The sequence below is a fragment of the Chamaea fasciata genome, unplaced genomic scaffold (assembly GCF_029207755.1).
Source record: "Chamaea fasciata isolate MVZ Bird 193981 ecotype frontalis unplaced genomic scaffold, bChaFas1.0.hap1 SCAF_6, whole genome shotgun sequence".
NCBI classification, from domain to species: domain Eukaryota; kingdom Metazoa; phylum Chordata; class Aves; order Passeriformes; family Sylviidae; genus Chamaea; species Chamaea fasciata.
In genome coordinates, this window is record NW_027094091.1 from 17,481,783 (window position 1) to 17,499,877 (window position 18,095).

An 18,095-nucleotide genomic window follows, 5' to 3' on the forward strand; every position below is an offset into this window, starting at 1 on the left:
GTTCTCATCTACCTTTTGAAGTCGAATCACCTTACACAGCCGTAAGTCTAGTGTGCTGGTTTTACACCGATTGACATTTGGTGACGAGAGGAGCTACCCACAGAAGTGATTTTTCTAGGAAAAGCTGCGGCAAAGCAGTGACTAGTTTTGAATACTGACATCTTGTTAAACCACTAGAAAGTTGGACACGCCTCTGTGAATACCTATGTCAAAAATCAGGAAACCCTGTGAAAAGTTCTCTTTCCTTCCAGCTTGGGAAGAGGTAACCGGGCGCCAGCGGGGCTGGCCCGGCTCTGCTGCGTGGCCCCCAGGCCTGGTGCAGCCCGCTCGGGGCCCTGCCCCTGCTGCAGCCCTCCAGGGCCGGGCCCAGCGGCTGCCGGGCAGAGGGAGGGGAGGAGGGAAAGCCCCGTCCCAGCTGGATCGAGCCCCAGTGGCTGTTAACATTCTGCCACTAAGCCGTTCCCTGCCTCCCGCACGGCTTTCTGAAGAATCCTTCACCGTGAACAGCTCTGGCCACCACTACCAGATCCTGCCGAGGGGGGGATCCCAGCTGTGCTAGAGATCGTGCAGCTGAGACCAGGGGCGGCTCTGCAGCCGTGCAGAGGGGCCCTGCAGCTGAAACTGAAGGCAGCTAGAGCCCCTGAGATCCTGGCACAGCCCCAGCGTGACCTTCGGCCGCTGCTCGGCAGGAACCAGCATGACCTCTTGCAGGCCCTGGGCAAGATGTTTACTCTTTTTTTGCACAAATGAAACTTGCAAAACATTGAATCCTCTCTGAGTGAGAGAAAAGCACCGAGTGAAAACACATAGAGAGACAATATGGAGACATTAAAGTCAGTGAAGTCACAGCCTAGATTGGAAGAGAACAAGGAGATGCCTTGGCTTTAGGCTGAAAATCTTTTGTAAAGCCATGGTGATGGACTGTGATATATTAGAATATCCCTTTAAGTCGTGGAAAACATGTATGGGGAGATGAAGAGTTCAAACCGCAGATACAAGCAAAGGTATTTGTACTAAAGCAAATAAATGTTGAAGCAGCTGTGATCTTATGAGAAGCTTGAACAGAGAGAGAGAGATGACATGAAGACCTACTCCCAGGAAGAGAAGAATACCTCTGTTCCCAGAGATAAAAATTATCTCAGAGAGAGAGATAAAGAGAACCTTTGCTTTTGAACCACTCATCCTTAAAATGGTACATGAGTTTACATGGCCCATAATGCAGCTGTGGGAAGGCTGTGTGAAATGGAAGGGACTTCACAAATGCAGATTCCCAGGTGGCTGCTATTTGTGAGAACTGAAGCAGTAAGAAAACTGTTTTTCTTGTGGAGAGGTTTCCATGGCAGACCAAAAGAGACTTCTCTCTCTAAAAGAACTGATGAAAGACTATTTTAGAGGTGCTAAACCAATCTAAGTTCTAAGTTTTGCCTCTGCATGTTGTCAGTGACAAAGAAAAGGAGCTTGTGGGGGCGAGGAAAGAAGTGTTTTGAAGGTTTTATTCTGATTCTTTTAATTTTTTTTTTCTCTTCTGGTTTTGTTAATACAGCTTTTCTTTATACCACTTAATGTTTGAGCCTGCTTTGCTTTTTCTCCTAATCCTATCTCACAGCAGAAAAAAAGAGTAAATAATTCCAGTGGGCACTCAACCCACAACATCTAGACAGGAATTCAGGAATCTATACAGGAAAATACTAACCCTGACTTCTAACTGAATTTTCTACGGCAAAGATTGTGGTGGTCTGTGTGTGCAAGACTGAAGGGGCAGCGTTCAAACATGCCTGTGCCACACAGCATGAGCACGGGCTTCTAAAACAAGCCTTTTCAGCATTCCGTCAATATGTCTTCACATCTGCCAAATTGCAAGCTGCCTGCACAATCAGAGGGCACTGCTTCACATATGGTTTTGACAGATTAAAATACTATTTTTTTCTCATTTCTTTTTCCTAGTTTTCCCATGCCTGTTGTCCCACAGAGGCTAATTTTAGATACTGCTTCCACAATACCTAATGACTTTTGTCTCTGTCATAACTTCTGTTCCTTTTTTTTCCCTGTGCATCCTTTGTACAACTAACTCTTGAGATCTCAGCATGGTGCTTCAAATGAAGAAAGTCACCTGCCCTGTGTAATAACTGAGGCATTAGTACTGCCCAATCTTTGGGCCACTCTTCTAACAGTACTGGGAAATATGTGGCCATAAATCAGTTCTGGCAGCACGAGAATGGGCTAGAAAGAAAATAAAAAATTCCCCAATACGGAGAGCAAAGAAATCTAAATTTATGGGACTGTAGAAAGAGCTCAAGGAAAAGAGAGAGAGGACATTCTTGTGGCTGAACGATAAATGAGTTGAACTCCTCAAGAATGAAAAGAGTAACACAAAAGAGACCCATAAACCAAAAGGCATAAGAAAAAGAGCAGACAATGCTAGAAATTATACAAATTTTATCACTGAATTAATGAGATCAGAGATTCCCTTTCTGTGCTGTCTCCTAATCCTTACCTGTTTTCACAGGGTATAAAATAGCACAATTCAATACAGATTTTTAAAGTAAAAGTGCAGACAGACTTTGGATAAAGGGGTTAATAGGACTTAATCTGCATTTCCCGCAGAACTCACACAGATGACTGGATTTTAGATTTTTTGCCATGTTCTGTTTATTGATATTTATTTTTAGTTTTGATTTATTTATGTCTATTAATAAATAATTCCATTAATTAAGTTAATTGTAATCAAAATGCTCACTTTAAAAAGAAAATAAATTCAACCTTGGTTTTGAATTGTCTAGAATTTTTAATGCAGTGTGATGCAGCATATCTAGAGCTTTTTAAGTTTCTTTTCTTTCCTTTTTCCTTTTCTCTTGATTAGCTACTTGCCAAGTATTTGTTTGTTTTAAACTAAATCAAATTTTCTACCTCCTCAGCAGGATTCATGTTTATTTATATGGGTAAGGTACAGTAATTGAGAAGTAGCAAGATACACCCATGACAGAGTTCTACTTGAATCTCTAATCTGTGGTAGCTCTAAGAGAGTACAGCCAGTGTAAGTTACGATTGCTGGAAGGTACTGTTCATCTCTAAGCAGATGGAAGCCAGATATTTTAAAACTAAATGCAACAATTGACTTAAATATGGCCCTGTTTGAAGCCAAACAAAATTATTCCATTGCCTTCACTGTGTTTCAGAGCAGCACAGCGGAGCATGTTATAGCTTTAAATCTTGTGCTTTACAAAATACACTTATCACCCACACTTTGTAGATAGGACACCTGAAATGGAGAAAAGCGAAATGATTTGCTGAAGCTCACTAAGAACAACAGCCGCAGAGACAAAAAACAAACCATAAAGTTGTCTGTTCACTCCCAAAACTCCTCATTGCTGGAGACTGTGCTGTAGACTACGCCAGTCTCTGTCAATCTCTACACACTCCTGGTTCAGTAGGTGCATTAGGAGAAATGCAGCCAAGTGTGTGACAAATCACCTTTTGCTACAAAGTCCACTAATGGCACTGGGAAAAAGACCTATTAATTTTGGTGACCTTTGGACAGGGCACTAATGGAAAACCTGGGAATGAAGATAAAGTATCCTGGTCTGTACCAGTTCATTCAAGAGCCAGAGCACAGCCAGAACAGCCATGTAGGTACAACCAAATAGAAAGAGTAGGACACAGAAAATCAAAATGTTAAGGTGAGCCACCAAAAGAACTTAGCAATTTTCACAGCAACACATTTACAGCAGCTCCCAGTTTATCAAAATGCAGTTGCCGGTGAGGAACTCAAAAGGGGCAAAAGCCACCTGTCCATTTAATAGTCACTCTTCTTGCTGTCCTACTGCTACAACAGCCCAGAGAGTTGCTTATCCCCACATGGGTTATCTCCTTTGCTTCAGGTATTCCAGTTGTTTCATAGAGAACACTGATGAAGAAAATAATTAAATAATACATATTCATTACGAGAGGGCCAGTGCTAAGTGACATTTTTAAATTGCATTGTGTTTTCAGATTATTTTGCTAAAAATAACTTCAAAATTAACCAAATCACAGACACTGAAAAATTATAATTCAAGTCAAGTCTCTGAATCCCAGTTTTGAGACCTGTTGTCTGCACCCTCTGTATAGACAGTTACAGGCATTCTGAGAGTCCAGCAACTGATGTATCACCTGACTCCTAATTTTGCATATGTCTAGTAGGTGAAATACAGTATAAAATGCAGGTTCACTCATAGATCTGTATATGAAACAGACTAGTTCTCTCCTACTAGTGTATTGCCTGGGACGGCCCCTTTTTCTGGTAAGTTCTCTTATCTTTTCATTGTGAAAAACTCAAGAGAATTGCTATTTATAGAACCTGAAAAAATTAGTAGTATGACATCAAAACAGAAATTATTATGAAAACACGTATTTGCTTAAAATGACAAATACTAAGAAATATACATAAGCAAGTTTTTGTACTTTTATAAAAAAGAAAGAAAATCTGAAAGAAAGTCTGAATTCTAGCATTACAATCAATGAAAAGAAACAGAGACCCATTTCAATACGAAAGTTATTTTTACAGTGCTTACAATTGCTTTCTGCCTCTGTCTCTCCCTTTGCTTGGCCCTTTCAGATTCCCGTTTTTCATACTCTTTGCGGTATTCTTCCCTCTTCAGCCTTTCATGCTGATATTCCTCATAGCTGTCATATCTAGGAAACACAACTTAGTCATCAAATCAATCACTTGCATTTGTGAATGCAAAATTAGAAATACAATTTCTGGAATGCTTTATTATCCTAGGCAATTAGAGAAAGGACAAGAGGAAATGGCCTCAGACTCCACCAGAGGAGGTTCAGGTTGGACAACAGGAAGAATTTCTTTGCTGGAAGGGTGGTTAGACACTGGAATGGGCTGCCCAGGGAAGCAGTGGAGTCACCATCCCTGAAAGTGTTCAAGAAATGAGCGGACGTGCTATCATTTAGGTGACACGGTGGTGGACTCAATGAACTCAGAGGTCTTTTCCAGCCTTAATGATTCTATGATTCTACAATTATCTCCTGAGGAACAGCTGCAAAGCAAACCAAATGCAGCCCAAAGGCACTACCTGGGTCTGCGACTGTACGGTGATCCGGACCGCGATCTTCCACCTAAGGGAGAACTTCTGTATGCTCGGTGTCTACAGTGGCTGGACTCGCAATAGCAACAAGATCTGCAGGAAAAAACACATTCACCTCTGTCATTCCATTCGAGTCTATTGACACCATTTTCTACCTCTTCCCTGAACTTACAATTTCTTCTAAGCTACCGATGGGATTTTCCAGTGACAGTTTGCAATCTCCTAGTCAACTAAGGGGCCTCAAGTGATTTCCCCACTCCTGGCCCTTCAGTAATGTTCCTTATTGAGGCTAACACACAGCAGACAGCCAGCCACTGTCAACTCCATCTGACAGAGGCTGCAGCAAGATAGGCACCAGGCAGCTCACAGATAATGGGGAAGGTTAGTTGTGTACATCTCTCACCAATTACTCTGCCTCTGACCTGACTGCCTCCACTTGGAAAGTGTAAACCTGGCAAATTTAAAGGATATTGGAAACAAGTGTTTCTGTAGTAAACCCGTAACCTTCAGAGTTAATCAGCTCAGGAGCAATAGAATGAGTTGCACTGGATTAAGTTATTTCTTGCCTCTTTTTTTCTTTTTCTTTCTTTCCTGTAAGTTTCTTTATGTTTTTGCTGTTTGTCTTATCAACTACAATGATCATACATGAATTTGCTGTACCATACCTTGAAGAGGACCTACTACAGGGCGACCTTGATCTCGATCGGGAATATGGAGAACGGGAACAAGACCTGCGTTGAGGAAAGGACCTTGATCTAGAGCGTGTCCTTTGGGATCTTTGAGAAAATAAGGATTTGGGTGGAGACACTGAATCTCTGCATGGAGAGTTAAAAGAAGAGCAAGAAGGTGATACATCAAATAATGAATAGGCTTGTGTCCCATCCCAAGGGTAGCATAGTTTATCACTTTCATCTTCACTGTCATCAAACAGACCATCCATTGCTAGTCCTGAATTTATAAACATAGGTAGTTTGGAGAATTGTTCATTACTGTAATCACTGTCCCTTAGTTCTCTGGTCTTATCTGCTTCTTCATCAAAGACAGCTTGGCTGGGGTGACCAAAATGCTTATTCAGTTCAGCCCGAATTTCTTGGTCTTGGAGCGGTTTTCTGTTATTACCATGGGATCCCTGCTTATTTGTCTGTAAAGTCTCTTTCTTGAAATACTGGTCTTGTTCTAAAGAAGAACAAATCTGACACTGCCACCCAGGTGAAGAATCCTTAAATTCTGGTTGTCTGGAGTCCTGAAGTTCCTGGGATATTTTAACGTGTATTTCCGATTTTGAATTCACAGATTGACAGTAGTCATGGTCACCAAACAGCCGCAAACTGGGCCGTTTTGTCTTTCTCTCCTCATGTTCACTGGACAGTACTGTAGTCTTGTTAAGCTGTACGTACAGCTCAGACTGGTCTGGACCCTTCTTGATTGGGTTATTTCCTTGAGAACTGGAAGATTCACTATAGCGGGGCTTTTTTGAAGGTGGTACAACAGTCTTGCATGATGACTTCAGTTTAGGTGAAGTCCTAAAAGGATTATCTTGGTTGGCTTTATGAGGAGGGGTCGTAGGTGGAGTTAGGCCTACAGGGAGTAAAAGGAGGTACAGAATGCTTTTAAGCACACATACAGTGTTTATAAAGATGGCTCATATGCTTCCTAAAATAGATAAAAAGCAAGACCCATTCTATGTCACTTCAACACTGCTAATACTGAGAATAAAACTACCAAAGGCCTGGTAACAACAATAGCAACAATACTAATGCATTGCCATCAATCTCCAGCATAATTTCTGCCCCTCCCCTTCCTCCATGATATCCGCCCCTCTCTCTGTAGATTTTGATAGAAAAGATCAAGAGATAAAAGCCCAAAGATGTTTTGTTAAATATAAAATAGATTTTGATGTAAAAAGGAAAAGTCAAAAGACTGGCACCATCAAAAACATAAAGAACCTAGCAGAGAAGAACCTGGATAAAAGCAAGGCCAAGAGAAATAAATGAGTGGTTACCAAAGGACACAGAACTTAAATGTAATGAAATAGAGCCACCCTAACTCACTGGCAATGACTCCTTCTTTCCAGAGTTCATTAACTTAGAAAACCATTGAGAATGTATGTCTAATACACTCCATAAACGTAACTAATACATTTTGCCTGAAAAGTGGTTCTGCAACTGAAACCCAAACGAACAATAGGAGAACCACAACTGTAATGAACCATTGCATTTAGAACTAAATCTTGGTGAGAATCATGCAGTAGGGAGTCAAAATGAAACAGGTAAGTATTAGTATTAGTTATTACGTTAGTATTAGGTTAGTATTCAGTTACGTAAATATACTACTAACAGGATTATTTACGTAACTGTAACAAATTATGTCACTGTGATGAGACAAAATTGCAGGAAGGAGTACAGCACATTCCAGTAAAGCCTGAGAACTGAAGCAGCATCTTCCCATTATTTTTATAAGGGTAGAATATAACTTTCAATATTTTCTACAGAAATCATAGAATTTCTTCAGACTTTACAGAAGGATAACCCCAGACATCAGGGCAGAGTAACAGCAAACAGCAGACACTGTTCAGGAAATAATTTCTCTTCAGGAAGGTACTTAGTAAGTTAAGTTTGAAATATTTGCCTCTGCCCAATTGACACTAATATAATATAGTAATATATGCTTAAAATTTAACAAAATAGACAGAGATTAGGGAGTTCTCCAAGGTAATCCAGGCCACCCCTAAGCAATGCAGAGGCTTATGCTGTCCAAGAATACCTCTAGCCCAAGCAAAGAACTTTTCATCAGTTCCTTAGCAAGAAAGAAAAGAGAGGGCAGACAAGAGTTACAGGAAATGTGTGTTTCAAACATGGCTGTAGAGCTCTGGTTCGTATTTTTAAATATGCAACACAGCTCGGCAGATCAATGAAAACGGAACATGTTTTATAGTGTTTTGCTGTAAAGAAGGAAAAGCGTCCGTCAATGCACAGTGCTCCCTAAGGAGCATAAATGGAGACTGGGAGTCCCATTGCATTATCTGCAATGAATTTCTTTCAGAAAATAAGAAAACAGAAGTACCAAGGCACAAATACTTGATGTGAGAGACATGCTTGATTTTGTCTGAATGTTTGGAAAAAATGGTTACAAGCTACCCATGGCCATGAAAAGACTTTGCCTAATGTCCCAAAATTCAAGGAAACTGAGGCAAAGATTATGGCACCTAAAACTCTAGTTACCCCAAATTTGAATTTAATACTGAAAAATTTTGTGCAGTCATCACTGTTAAACTATTTCCTCAAAGTCCTCATTTTTTTTTTCTTTCTTCTTCCCAAAAAAACCACTTGGGACAGCCCTAACTATTTCATACCTTATGCACCTCCTCACTGAGAAATATTTTTGACTACCAAGTGAATTTTTGCTAAAAGGAAGAGAACGGTCCTATTCAAAAATCTGCAATAATACCTTCTAAGTTAAAACTTCAGGCTCAGATTGAAAAAACACTTCAGTAAACAACTTTCTAGAAAAAAAAAATTAGAAATTATACTTTTACTTGTGAAATTATACAGCCCGTGAGAAATTCTGGGGTTAGTTACTGGGGTTTTGGATGTAGATTTAAAGAAAGAATGAAGCAACAGTACAACCACTACACAATGAACATGTATATTTAAGAATTTCACGCCAAGAAACCCCAGAGATAATCCAATATTCAAAATAAAATCTTATTTCAAATTCCACTTCTTTTAAGTTTGTCCTGGGAGGAAGCAAGTAAAACATACAATATCACATTTCCAGACACCTGACAAGGAACCCAATAATCTTCAGAAAAGGTGGCGGGGGGGATAAGTACCAAAAGAAACCCTCACGAAAGTACAGACTGAGCTAAATTTACTGGCACTTCCCTTGCTGGCAGAACAGGGCTGGGACAGCCTAAGAAAGGGCTTCCTCATGGCATTCTGGCTTTTTTCCTGGTTTTCAGCAGAAGCAGGAAGTGAACAGGCAAGTAAAAACAGATAAAAGTTGGAAAACGTTCATTTAACTTTTGAACAAACCTACACTGGGGGATGGAGGAGGAAGTGAAGCTTTGAATCCACGTCACCACTATGGAGTCCATCTCCAGAGTGTCCCATGACCAATCTCCAAACTTTGAATTCGGAGAAAACCAGTTGGCTGCACATTTGCTCATGTTCGCTCTAATCCCTGGTAATCTCCACCGAGGGCCATGATCCCACATCAACGGCATTACAATATTGTATAACTATTGGATTATTTTACACGCACCGATTTCTCCCCAACGTGTACATTTAGGCGTTGACAGTACAAGGTATATTCTGTACTCTCTCTTGAACTTAGCGGGTTTTGACAGATTTATGGAAGGACAGATGGCCATTACAGGCTGAAGGCTGACAAGAGGCAGTTCAGAGCATTGTTAACACACTTGCACAAACTCTCAGCAGTGCAGCGCTGTGCAGAATGTAATTCAGACTATAGCTTTTTTATTGCTGCCTATTTTCTTTTGTCAAAAGAGCCTGCTGTGCACAGCAACAAATGGCTGCCATTACCCAGAATGTAATGGGTGTCAGACAAATCACGTAACACAAACAATCAAGAGTATGTAGGTCATATTTCAACAGAGCACAACCTTAGCAATATTTATGATTACTGCATTGAAATGTGCTCTATAATAAACAAGTACCTCTACATCACTCACACTTATGTACTTCTGCACAGCAAATCTGTTAGAAGTGGTACATACTCTACAATCATCCCCCTTAAATAGTCTTTTTTCTTTTTAAAGTAAAAGGCAAGTATTTTTTCATGACATGCTATAAAACCATTTTCTTTGCAGGGACTTTTCCTTAATTGAATAGCTTTGGTAAATGGTATGTTTGCACTTTGCCTTGCTCTGTCTATATATACCACGAACTCACTCAGTGGTCTTGTGCTAGAAAACAGCATCTATCAAATTGCCAGCACTGCTGCCAAAGCAGCACCATCCTCCCTGTGTCTGTGCAACAAAACGTGCTTGCATATGTGCCAACTCTGCCACCTCAGCCAAACAACTTCTTTCCAGAAAGTCTCTGGGAGGGTGAAACTACTTTCAATACATTCCAAAACTCCACTTTAAAAAAAAAACCTCACAGTGTAACTCATTTAGCTCAGCTAGGTTGATAAGCAGAAATTAGAGGAGTGCCCTTGCATTAAAAGTGACATCTGGACTTCTTAGGACTGATTTTCAATGCTGTTTTATGTAGACACAGATATTTCTAAATCTCTACAGTAATTCAAAAGTTTGATGATGTTTGCTGTGTTTTGAGGCTCCGGATAATTAGTGTCTGTTGGGGAATGCAGCCCTGGAATCTTTCTGCATGAGCACGAGGCTTTTGAGATACATTGAAAATGACTTCTTTCATACCTTTTGAGTTTGGAAATGTATTGTCAAGGGAAATATTATTTAAGGCCACTTTAAATACTGACCACAAGATAACAGCTCAGTTCAGTAGAAGAAGAGCATTTGTATGGCACTAGATTGCAGAAGCTAGTAAAATAGAAAATACAGTAAAATTAGATAGTTATCAGATAATAAAAAACTACATGCTTGTTGAATATTCAGTTTAATCCTGTTGTCAGTGCTGGAGAGAATAAACACAGATGCCTGAAAAGATCAAATAATTCACTAGATGTTATTCCCTCTGGACCACTCTCTCCATCTCACATCTCGTTTTATCAGAAATCATTCTGAGGTCAAAGAAGTTCTTAGATGACAGATTTTAAGTGTTTGTTCTGACAAGTAAGAGGTAACGCAAATCTAGAAGTGGGCAAATAGCAGGGTACCAGTATCCTCAATGATGGTCACAAACTCCAAATCACTCTTCAAGCTGATTGTGTACATTACCTTTTCTGATGGCAAAAAATACAGCTTTCTCTGCTATCTTTTCAGAAAAATCAAATTTTTCTGCCAAGACCAGTGAGGAGTTTTACACTACAATAAATTGCAGGGATCTATATCAAATGAGAGACTTTTCACCAAGAGGGTGGAAATAGTCTAGTTTCTGATTGAGCCTTAAGCACGTAAACTGACTTCATGTACTTAAACGGTGGCTTTGAGTATTCAGGTGTAAAGGTTTAAGAAGACACAGAGAACAGAGAGAGATTAATTAGAAGCCATGCTATCTAACATCTGGCATTCAGAAGTTTGTCTAAGACAATCGAAAGTCTAAAGCCATCACTGAGGAGCCCTCGACTGCCAAGAAAAACATTTCCACCTCCAGAAGGTGAGTCATCCTCCTACAGTCCCTATGCTTGCACATTTCCGTCTGTCCTTCTCCATTGTGACTGGCAACAAAGAGGAAAGATATAATGCAGAACCATCCCAGATTTGTGGAAGACACTGGAGAGGTTCAAGCCCACAGCCTCTTAGCAAGGCACTGGCAATGCAGCTGGCTGTGGAAACAAAGAGAGATGGACCTTTTCCGAGCCTCTTACTCAGAAGACTCATCTGACACAGGAATTTCAATCACTACATTATCATCACCTAGGACTCCCTGCATATCATGACGTTCTGGTCCAGCTTTCTTAGAATCACACTAGAATAATCAGCTTCAAGAGATAGGACTTTGGATAGCAATGGACTTAGGACTCTTTTTTAAAGTGTATTGAAAGAATTCTTATGTGCGGCACGAAAAGACTTCAAAGAATATTTGTTCCTTGTAATTTGACAAATCTATGTTTCAACAGTTCTAGGGAGGACAAAGTTACACACATGACTACTAACAAATCTGTTGTAAAGCAAGATATAGCATTGGCAAGAGAATGGTTTCAGTTTGACTTTAGATACGTGAATCCAAAATGTGCGTGTGACAAAGATTGATGGCTCATGTGGGAAATGTTTTTATTTATTTATTTTTCTGGTCTATAGTTAATTCATCAGTGAGGGAAGCAATGTTGTTTTCAGCAGAGAGATCAAGGGAGTTGCTATTTATATTAAAATACTTTGTGCTTCGATAGTGCAAGCAGCACTGCTAATGGTCTTTTCAATTCAGTAGTGAGATCAAGGTAACTCCTATTTAAATTATAATAAATAGTGCTTTTACAGTGCAAGCTGCCCTATATAAGGACAATGAGCAATGCGGTTATCTGGATATAATTTGGAGTTGCCAGGGTCTCACTAAAGAACTTCAAGGGATTATTAATCACCACTGCCACTACTTTTTTTCTTATTTTATTTTTGCTTGTTTTTTAAACTGAAGTGGGTCCCACTTCTGCCATGATTTACACACACACACATATGCTGCAACCTCTTCAGTACTGCCGGCGGTTTCTATCATGTACTTTGCTTCCAGCACAAGCAGACTCAGGACAAACACTACTGGAGTACAAATGACTTAAAAAGTAAGACATGCATCTTTTTATAGATTTACATATATACATGAATATAAAAATAAAAGCTTTGTGTATATGCAAGCAGAGATTAATAGAGTTACTGCATGATCTCCTGAAACCTCTTCACCAGGCATTGTGAAGACCAGAGCAAGTGCAACATGAAGTCCAAGAGCCACCATTATGTACACTGCTTGGTTACACTACCCAGCTCCCTGGCCACGCAACACTCCAATTCTTATTCTTCCTGAATATCATCAGTTTACTTCCTAGCTAACTTCTATTTACTTCCAGAGGGGTAAAGATATCATAGAATCATAGTACAGCATTCCTGTTTACATATGTGCCCAGTTGTGCTGTTTCCCAGCTTCTGTTGCTTTTTTTAATGCACCAGTTCTCCTGGTTATGTTTCTCAAGCAACTACAGAGCTGTTTTGTTTCCTCCTCTGTGCACAGCTGATGGAGCGGAATGAATTTGGTAACACCAAGGCCATTCCTTGCAACTATGGACGCAATACTAGAGGACTATCCAGGGGTCAGACTGACTCCCAATTTCTGTCTAGTCAGCTGATGGGAAAAGCAGGCTGCTGACTTTTTGGCAGGGAGAAAACACTGCTTCCTTCAGTGATTTCAACGTCTGCTTGTACCACTCTGCTGTAGTCACCTCATCTGCCCCTCACTGTTGGCAGCACTAAGCACTGACTTATCCATGTGCTTACAAATGGGCACCCTTGTGCAGACATGCTGTCCAGTAGTGGTGGAAGAGGCTTCTCCATGCTTCACTTCACTCATTGGCACTGAACAGGATTATCCTCCTGCATACAGTGAATTTTGCCATGTTCATGTTGGTCTTGCAGAATGAAGGTGTATAGGAAGAATGCTTCCTTTTGCCATGACAGGAATGATTAAGACTGCAGGCTTCCAGGAGACAGCAGGGAAAAGTATTCATGTTTTAATGCTGAACTAATGAAAAAGTTTCTAGCAAAGTGAAATGATGGTTGTAGGAAGGTGAAAGCGCAGTGTACCTACCCAAACCCAGCTTGGGCCTGCTGCCACCCATTTCAGGAGCACCAAGCTAATCTGTGGCACCTGAAGACATATTTTGCAACATACCCCTCCCCCTCAATGCTAGAGATCACATACTTTACTATCTATTGCTATCTTAAGAGAAGTGCATGCCAAGTACATCTCTTATTTTTCAATATTACACAACTGAGAAGGAAAATGGTCTTGGCAAGAGCTCAGGTGGAGCTCAATGTGTTCTTTTGTGCTCGGCTCTGGACACTTCAAGAAAACAGAAGCAAAACAGAGTTCAGAGAAAAGCCATAAAACAGATCTGAGTCTGAAGGAATTGACTTCAGCAGAAAGAAAAGCAGACGAATTAAATGAATGATTAAATGGGTGATGCGTGAACTAAACCACTGCATGATAAAAACTCCTAAAAATCTTCAAAAGGTACAAATCCAGGGATCAGAAAGGAGGAGGAAGATAAAGGGAAGTTGTGTGAAGTGTGTTAATGGAAGAAAAAGAAAAAGCAGGAATACAAAATGAATTCCACTTTTAAAAATTACCTCTAAGCTATGGAACAGTTGTTCAGTGGTAGAAAAGAAAGCTGTTATTTGTGACATATTAATCTAGAATTGACAAAGCACTGAAACATGCAGTCATGTACAGTCTTAGACTGGCCTGGAGCCAGACTGAATGACATAACTTTTACATCGGTAACATCTATTACACTGTGCTGTGGGGTTTGTCTTTGAAAGATGGTGCTCAGCAGTACACTAATCTATGGGGAAATGGAGAAATATAACAGATAGATGGTTTCATTCATATTTTCTCAGAAATTATGCTCTCCTGTGTAGGTTTGGAGCTGTATTTTCAAACATGTTTCTTCTCAGGTAGCTGGATAAAAAGTGATGCTAAACTGCACTGGAGACTTCTGTGAGATCTCAGCATACCTGTGGTATATTAAAGTAAACAAACACACACAAGCCATGCTTAAAGGAAGAGCCATCATTTTGCATTTCTCACCTGCAGTTCCAGAGAGTTCCACACTTAAGGTTTGTTCAATAGTCTTGTTCTCAAATGGGGAACCCTTGGGATCACTGGAAGACAGGGCACATTTATAAAAACAAGCTGAAATGGAGTTGCTGTAGCCAAAATCTACTGAACCCCCCTCCCTTTTATAAATGTTTGCACTTTTTAGTACTTACTTTGGTGACTCGGGTGTCAATGGAAGTGATAAACTTGTTGGTTTGGCTAAAGGAAAAAAGAAAACAATTATGCAATATTTAAACACTCTGTAAAGTATACTGCAAACATTTCTTTATATTTTGGCATTGGAATCCTATGGTAGTCAGTTAGGGCCAAACTCTGATAGTTCAATTACCATTTCAGTGTATCTCAGCTAGATAAATAAAGAGACTCATCCTGATTCCTTATTTACTAGTACCAAAAGGGCACCTAAATTTCAACAATTATTTACATCAATTACTGTACTTCTGAAATACAGTACACAGCCCAAATGACAAGAACCTTTCAGAAGAAGAGTGGTACACGTTAAAAATCAATGAAGAACTCTACAGGATACACTGTGAAAATGTTATTTCTCTCACTGTTAATTTAGACTCCAGTTCACGTTTTATTTGGAAACAGGAGCAGCAGAATAACTACAAAGTAACAGAACGTTATGAATATTCAGTTAATTTTACTTCTACAAGATACAATTTTATATACAGCACTGAGAATAGGCTGTTTCTATGAGGCCAGAGTCCAACCGGTTATAGTCCAAATTTTTGCAAATTATCTCGCAAACTATGACAAACCACGGACAAAGCCACAGATGGTTAAAAAGGGGGTTGAAGCACTACAATCCGAATATAGGCGAAAAACAAAGCTCTGGCTACAAAAATGTATGTCTTTGCAGCTTTTACTCATGCAAAATTGTATTTTCTCAGAGCAAGCCAAGAACCAGGGTATTACAATACAAAAAAGAATCCTTTAAAATTAAAAATTATAGTACTTGCAAATTTTACTTTTCAGAAGTTAAACTGATGTTTTAAACACGGAGAGCATTGTAGCAAGAACAACAGCAGGGGATCTCTTCTGCAGATTAATTACTTAAGACAAAATGTTCCCCTTGAACACTCCTGCACTGCAGATCTTTTGTCCAGAGTGTCACTACTGCATATTTCATATTCATTACAGGCTTGGAGCTCCCATCAACATTAAGGGATTTTATATGCAAATTGATTACTTTTATATGCTCTAGAGCATTCCTGAAGTAATATAAAATTTTTTTAAAAATTAACTCAATTATCAAGAGCTGCATATTGTTTCTTCTCCTCCCCATATGAAAGTCAGAAATGGAAGCTCAGGTGTTCACCTCAGGTTCACCTTCCTCAGAAGTCACTGCTGGAGTGAGGAGATGCACTTCAATGAGTTATTTGTCTGGTCCAACATAGCCACTGATTTGTCCATTACACCAGGTGCAGTAAAACTGAATGCAACCTGACACATCTTTGTGTGTAATTTATATACATCTAGGAATACTAATGTTTGCCTGTGGCTAGCTAGAGGTAAAACTGGCAGATCTTGCAGTAAAGCCCTGGAATAAAGTTTTATACAAAGGCTTCCTTTTTTTTTTTTTTTTTTTTAAATTAAAATCTGCACACTCTTAACCAATTCAGGCTACGGAAGCTGAATGTGTAAGAGCTATTTATGTCTCTAAAAGTCTCTTTCTAGTTCTTATTAGTCCTACACAATAGTCCCAAATCAGAATATACACATATTAAATTCTGAAGCACCGAGGCACAGTGCAAATCCGCCAGAGATGGGCACAGAACCAAGGCATTATCTCACACTCTCGTGTATTAATTTTAGGCAGATATCACTGAGCTCTCCCACTGAAAAGTTCGCATACCAAAACATCCATCAGTTTTCTTATTGTTAGGCAAGAGCTTGACCAAACACTCTTTCTGCAAACGATTCATACTCACATACAGCTATTGATAGTGTAAATATTTAGCCAAGACACTGTCATTTTCCATGGTGCCTGTTTATAAGACTTTCAAGGTCTACTGTGGTGTGGGTTTTTTCTTATTAAAAAGAGTTCACATCAAGTTGCTTGTCCCTGTAAATTGAAAACATTCAGGTTCAAAAGAACTACGTTTCCTCATGGGCAAATTTCATTGCAAAACCACAGATGATCTTTGGCATGAATGCGTTTGTGGACATTCCCATGGGTTTGCAATATGTTTGCAACAGTAACCCTAAAGGAAAATAACATTCGACTTATCCTTTGTGAGTCTTCCCTACCTTTGAAAGAAATTCTCAGACTGTGATAGGTTTTTAAAACAGAAGGAGCAAATTTTCTTGTGTACTTTTGATTAAATGTATGAACCAATGACTGCAGGTCTGCAAATATCAGTTAAATTTGCAAGGTTGATTCTGCATGAATTGACTGTCCAAGCTGAAAGCATTATTTTCTTGTATTTGTATTATATGCAAATCCATTGATATTGAAGTTATATATTGGTGTATGAGGCAAATTTGCTGAAAAACAACATTTCAGAAGCCCATAAATTAAAGCACAGGAAAATTAAAGAAGAAGGTAATTTTCCTCTGCCTGCAAATTCACCTGCAAGACCACTAAAATCACAGTCATCTACTAAGCACAGCTGTTAGCTATAAGTCCCTTTGGACTTTCATAACCTCTCCTCAGTGCTGGTTCCACAACGCAGTGTGCTCTGACTCTTTGAACTCGATCTACACAATTGCTCAGCTGGGGAAAAAAAAAAGCAGCCCAGATCTGAATAGAAAGGCTTTATAATCTGTATGTGTGTTTGTGTGCATATACATATATCTATGTATGAGTATAACATACATGTGCACATAGCATGTTATACAATACACCTTATCACCTACCACTTTAACATCCAATAGTGTTAATAAGGCCCCCAGTAACTTCTGGCAGCTCTGCTCTGCAGTACCATTGCAGTAACAGACCCAGGTTTCATATGTAGAGTTCAGTCTGGATTCTCCTGTGCAAGCAGACTGCCAAAGCCAAACAGGAGTGGAAGTGGGCATAAGGAAGCTTTAGGGGAAGTTGGATTTCCTTCCTATGAGAAATATTGTTCAGATAATTTGAGACCATAACGGAGAAAACCCACACTTAGGATGTCAGAACGTACAGCTCCAAGAGTAATATTAAGTGACAGAGGGAAAGATTATTTTTCTTAAGTTTACTTATACTTCCTAGTGCAGAATGAGAAAACAGATTTGATGGAGGCTGAAATACAAGGAGGGAGAGGAAAAGAAGAAAGAGCACGCAGTTTACAACTGTTGCTTTGAAAATACCAAACAACACATTTAGGGTCACATCCTGATCTCTGCTGCAGATAAGTAACTTCCATTGACTTTAGTGGAGTCATCCAGGATTTGCACTGATGTATCTGAGATAGGCACGTAGCCTTCCAGATGCCAGGCCAACATAAATACATAGATGTATTTTAAAGTAGCAATAACTTTAAAAAGCTCCCTTTGGGTTCATAAGCTTTTACAACTTTCCTTTATCTTGGGAAAACAGGCAAAGGAAGAGAGGGAGAGAAAGTGAGAGAGGCTTTGAGTTCTTGCATCTCTGTCACAGAAGCTTCTT

At 39.7% G+C, this 18,095-nt stretch overlaps 1 protein-coding gene across 3 annotated transcripts in view; it reads right to left on the reverse strand.

Annotated features, from left to right (window-relative positions):
- PPARGC1A (PPARG coactivator 1 alpha) overlaps positions 1–18,095 on the reverse strand; it is a 367,342-nt gene that overhangs the window by 13,750 nt on the left and 335,497 nt on the right. For all 3 annotated transcript variants that reach the window (XM_066185546.1, XM_066185548.1, XM_066185547.1), the window contains 5 exons: positions 14,653–14,698; positions 14,471–14,544; positions 5,744–6,656; positions 5,067–5,171; positions 4,551–4,671 (listed from right to left, as the gene is read on the reverse strand). In XM_066185546.1, coding sequence (XP_066041643.1) covers positions 4,551–4,671; positions 5,067–5,171; positions 5,744–6,656; positions 14,471–14,544; positions 14,653–14,698 — 1,259 coding nt within the window. The remainder of the gene's footprint in view (positions 1–4,550; positions 4,672–5,066; positions 5,172–5,743; positions 6,657–14,470; positions 14,545–14,652; positions 14,699–18,095) is intronic.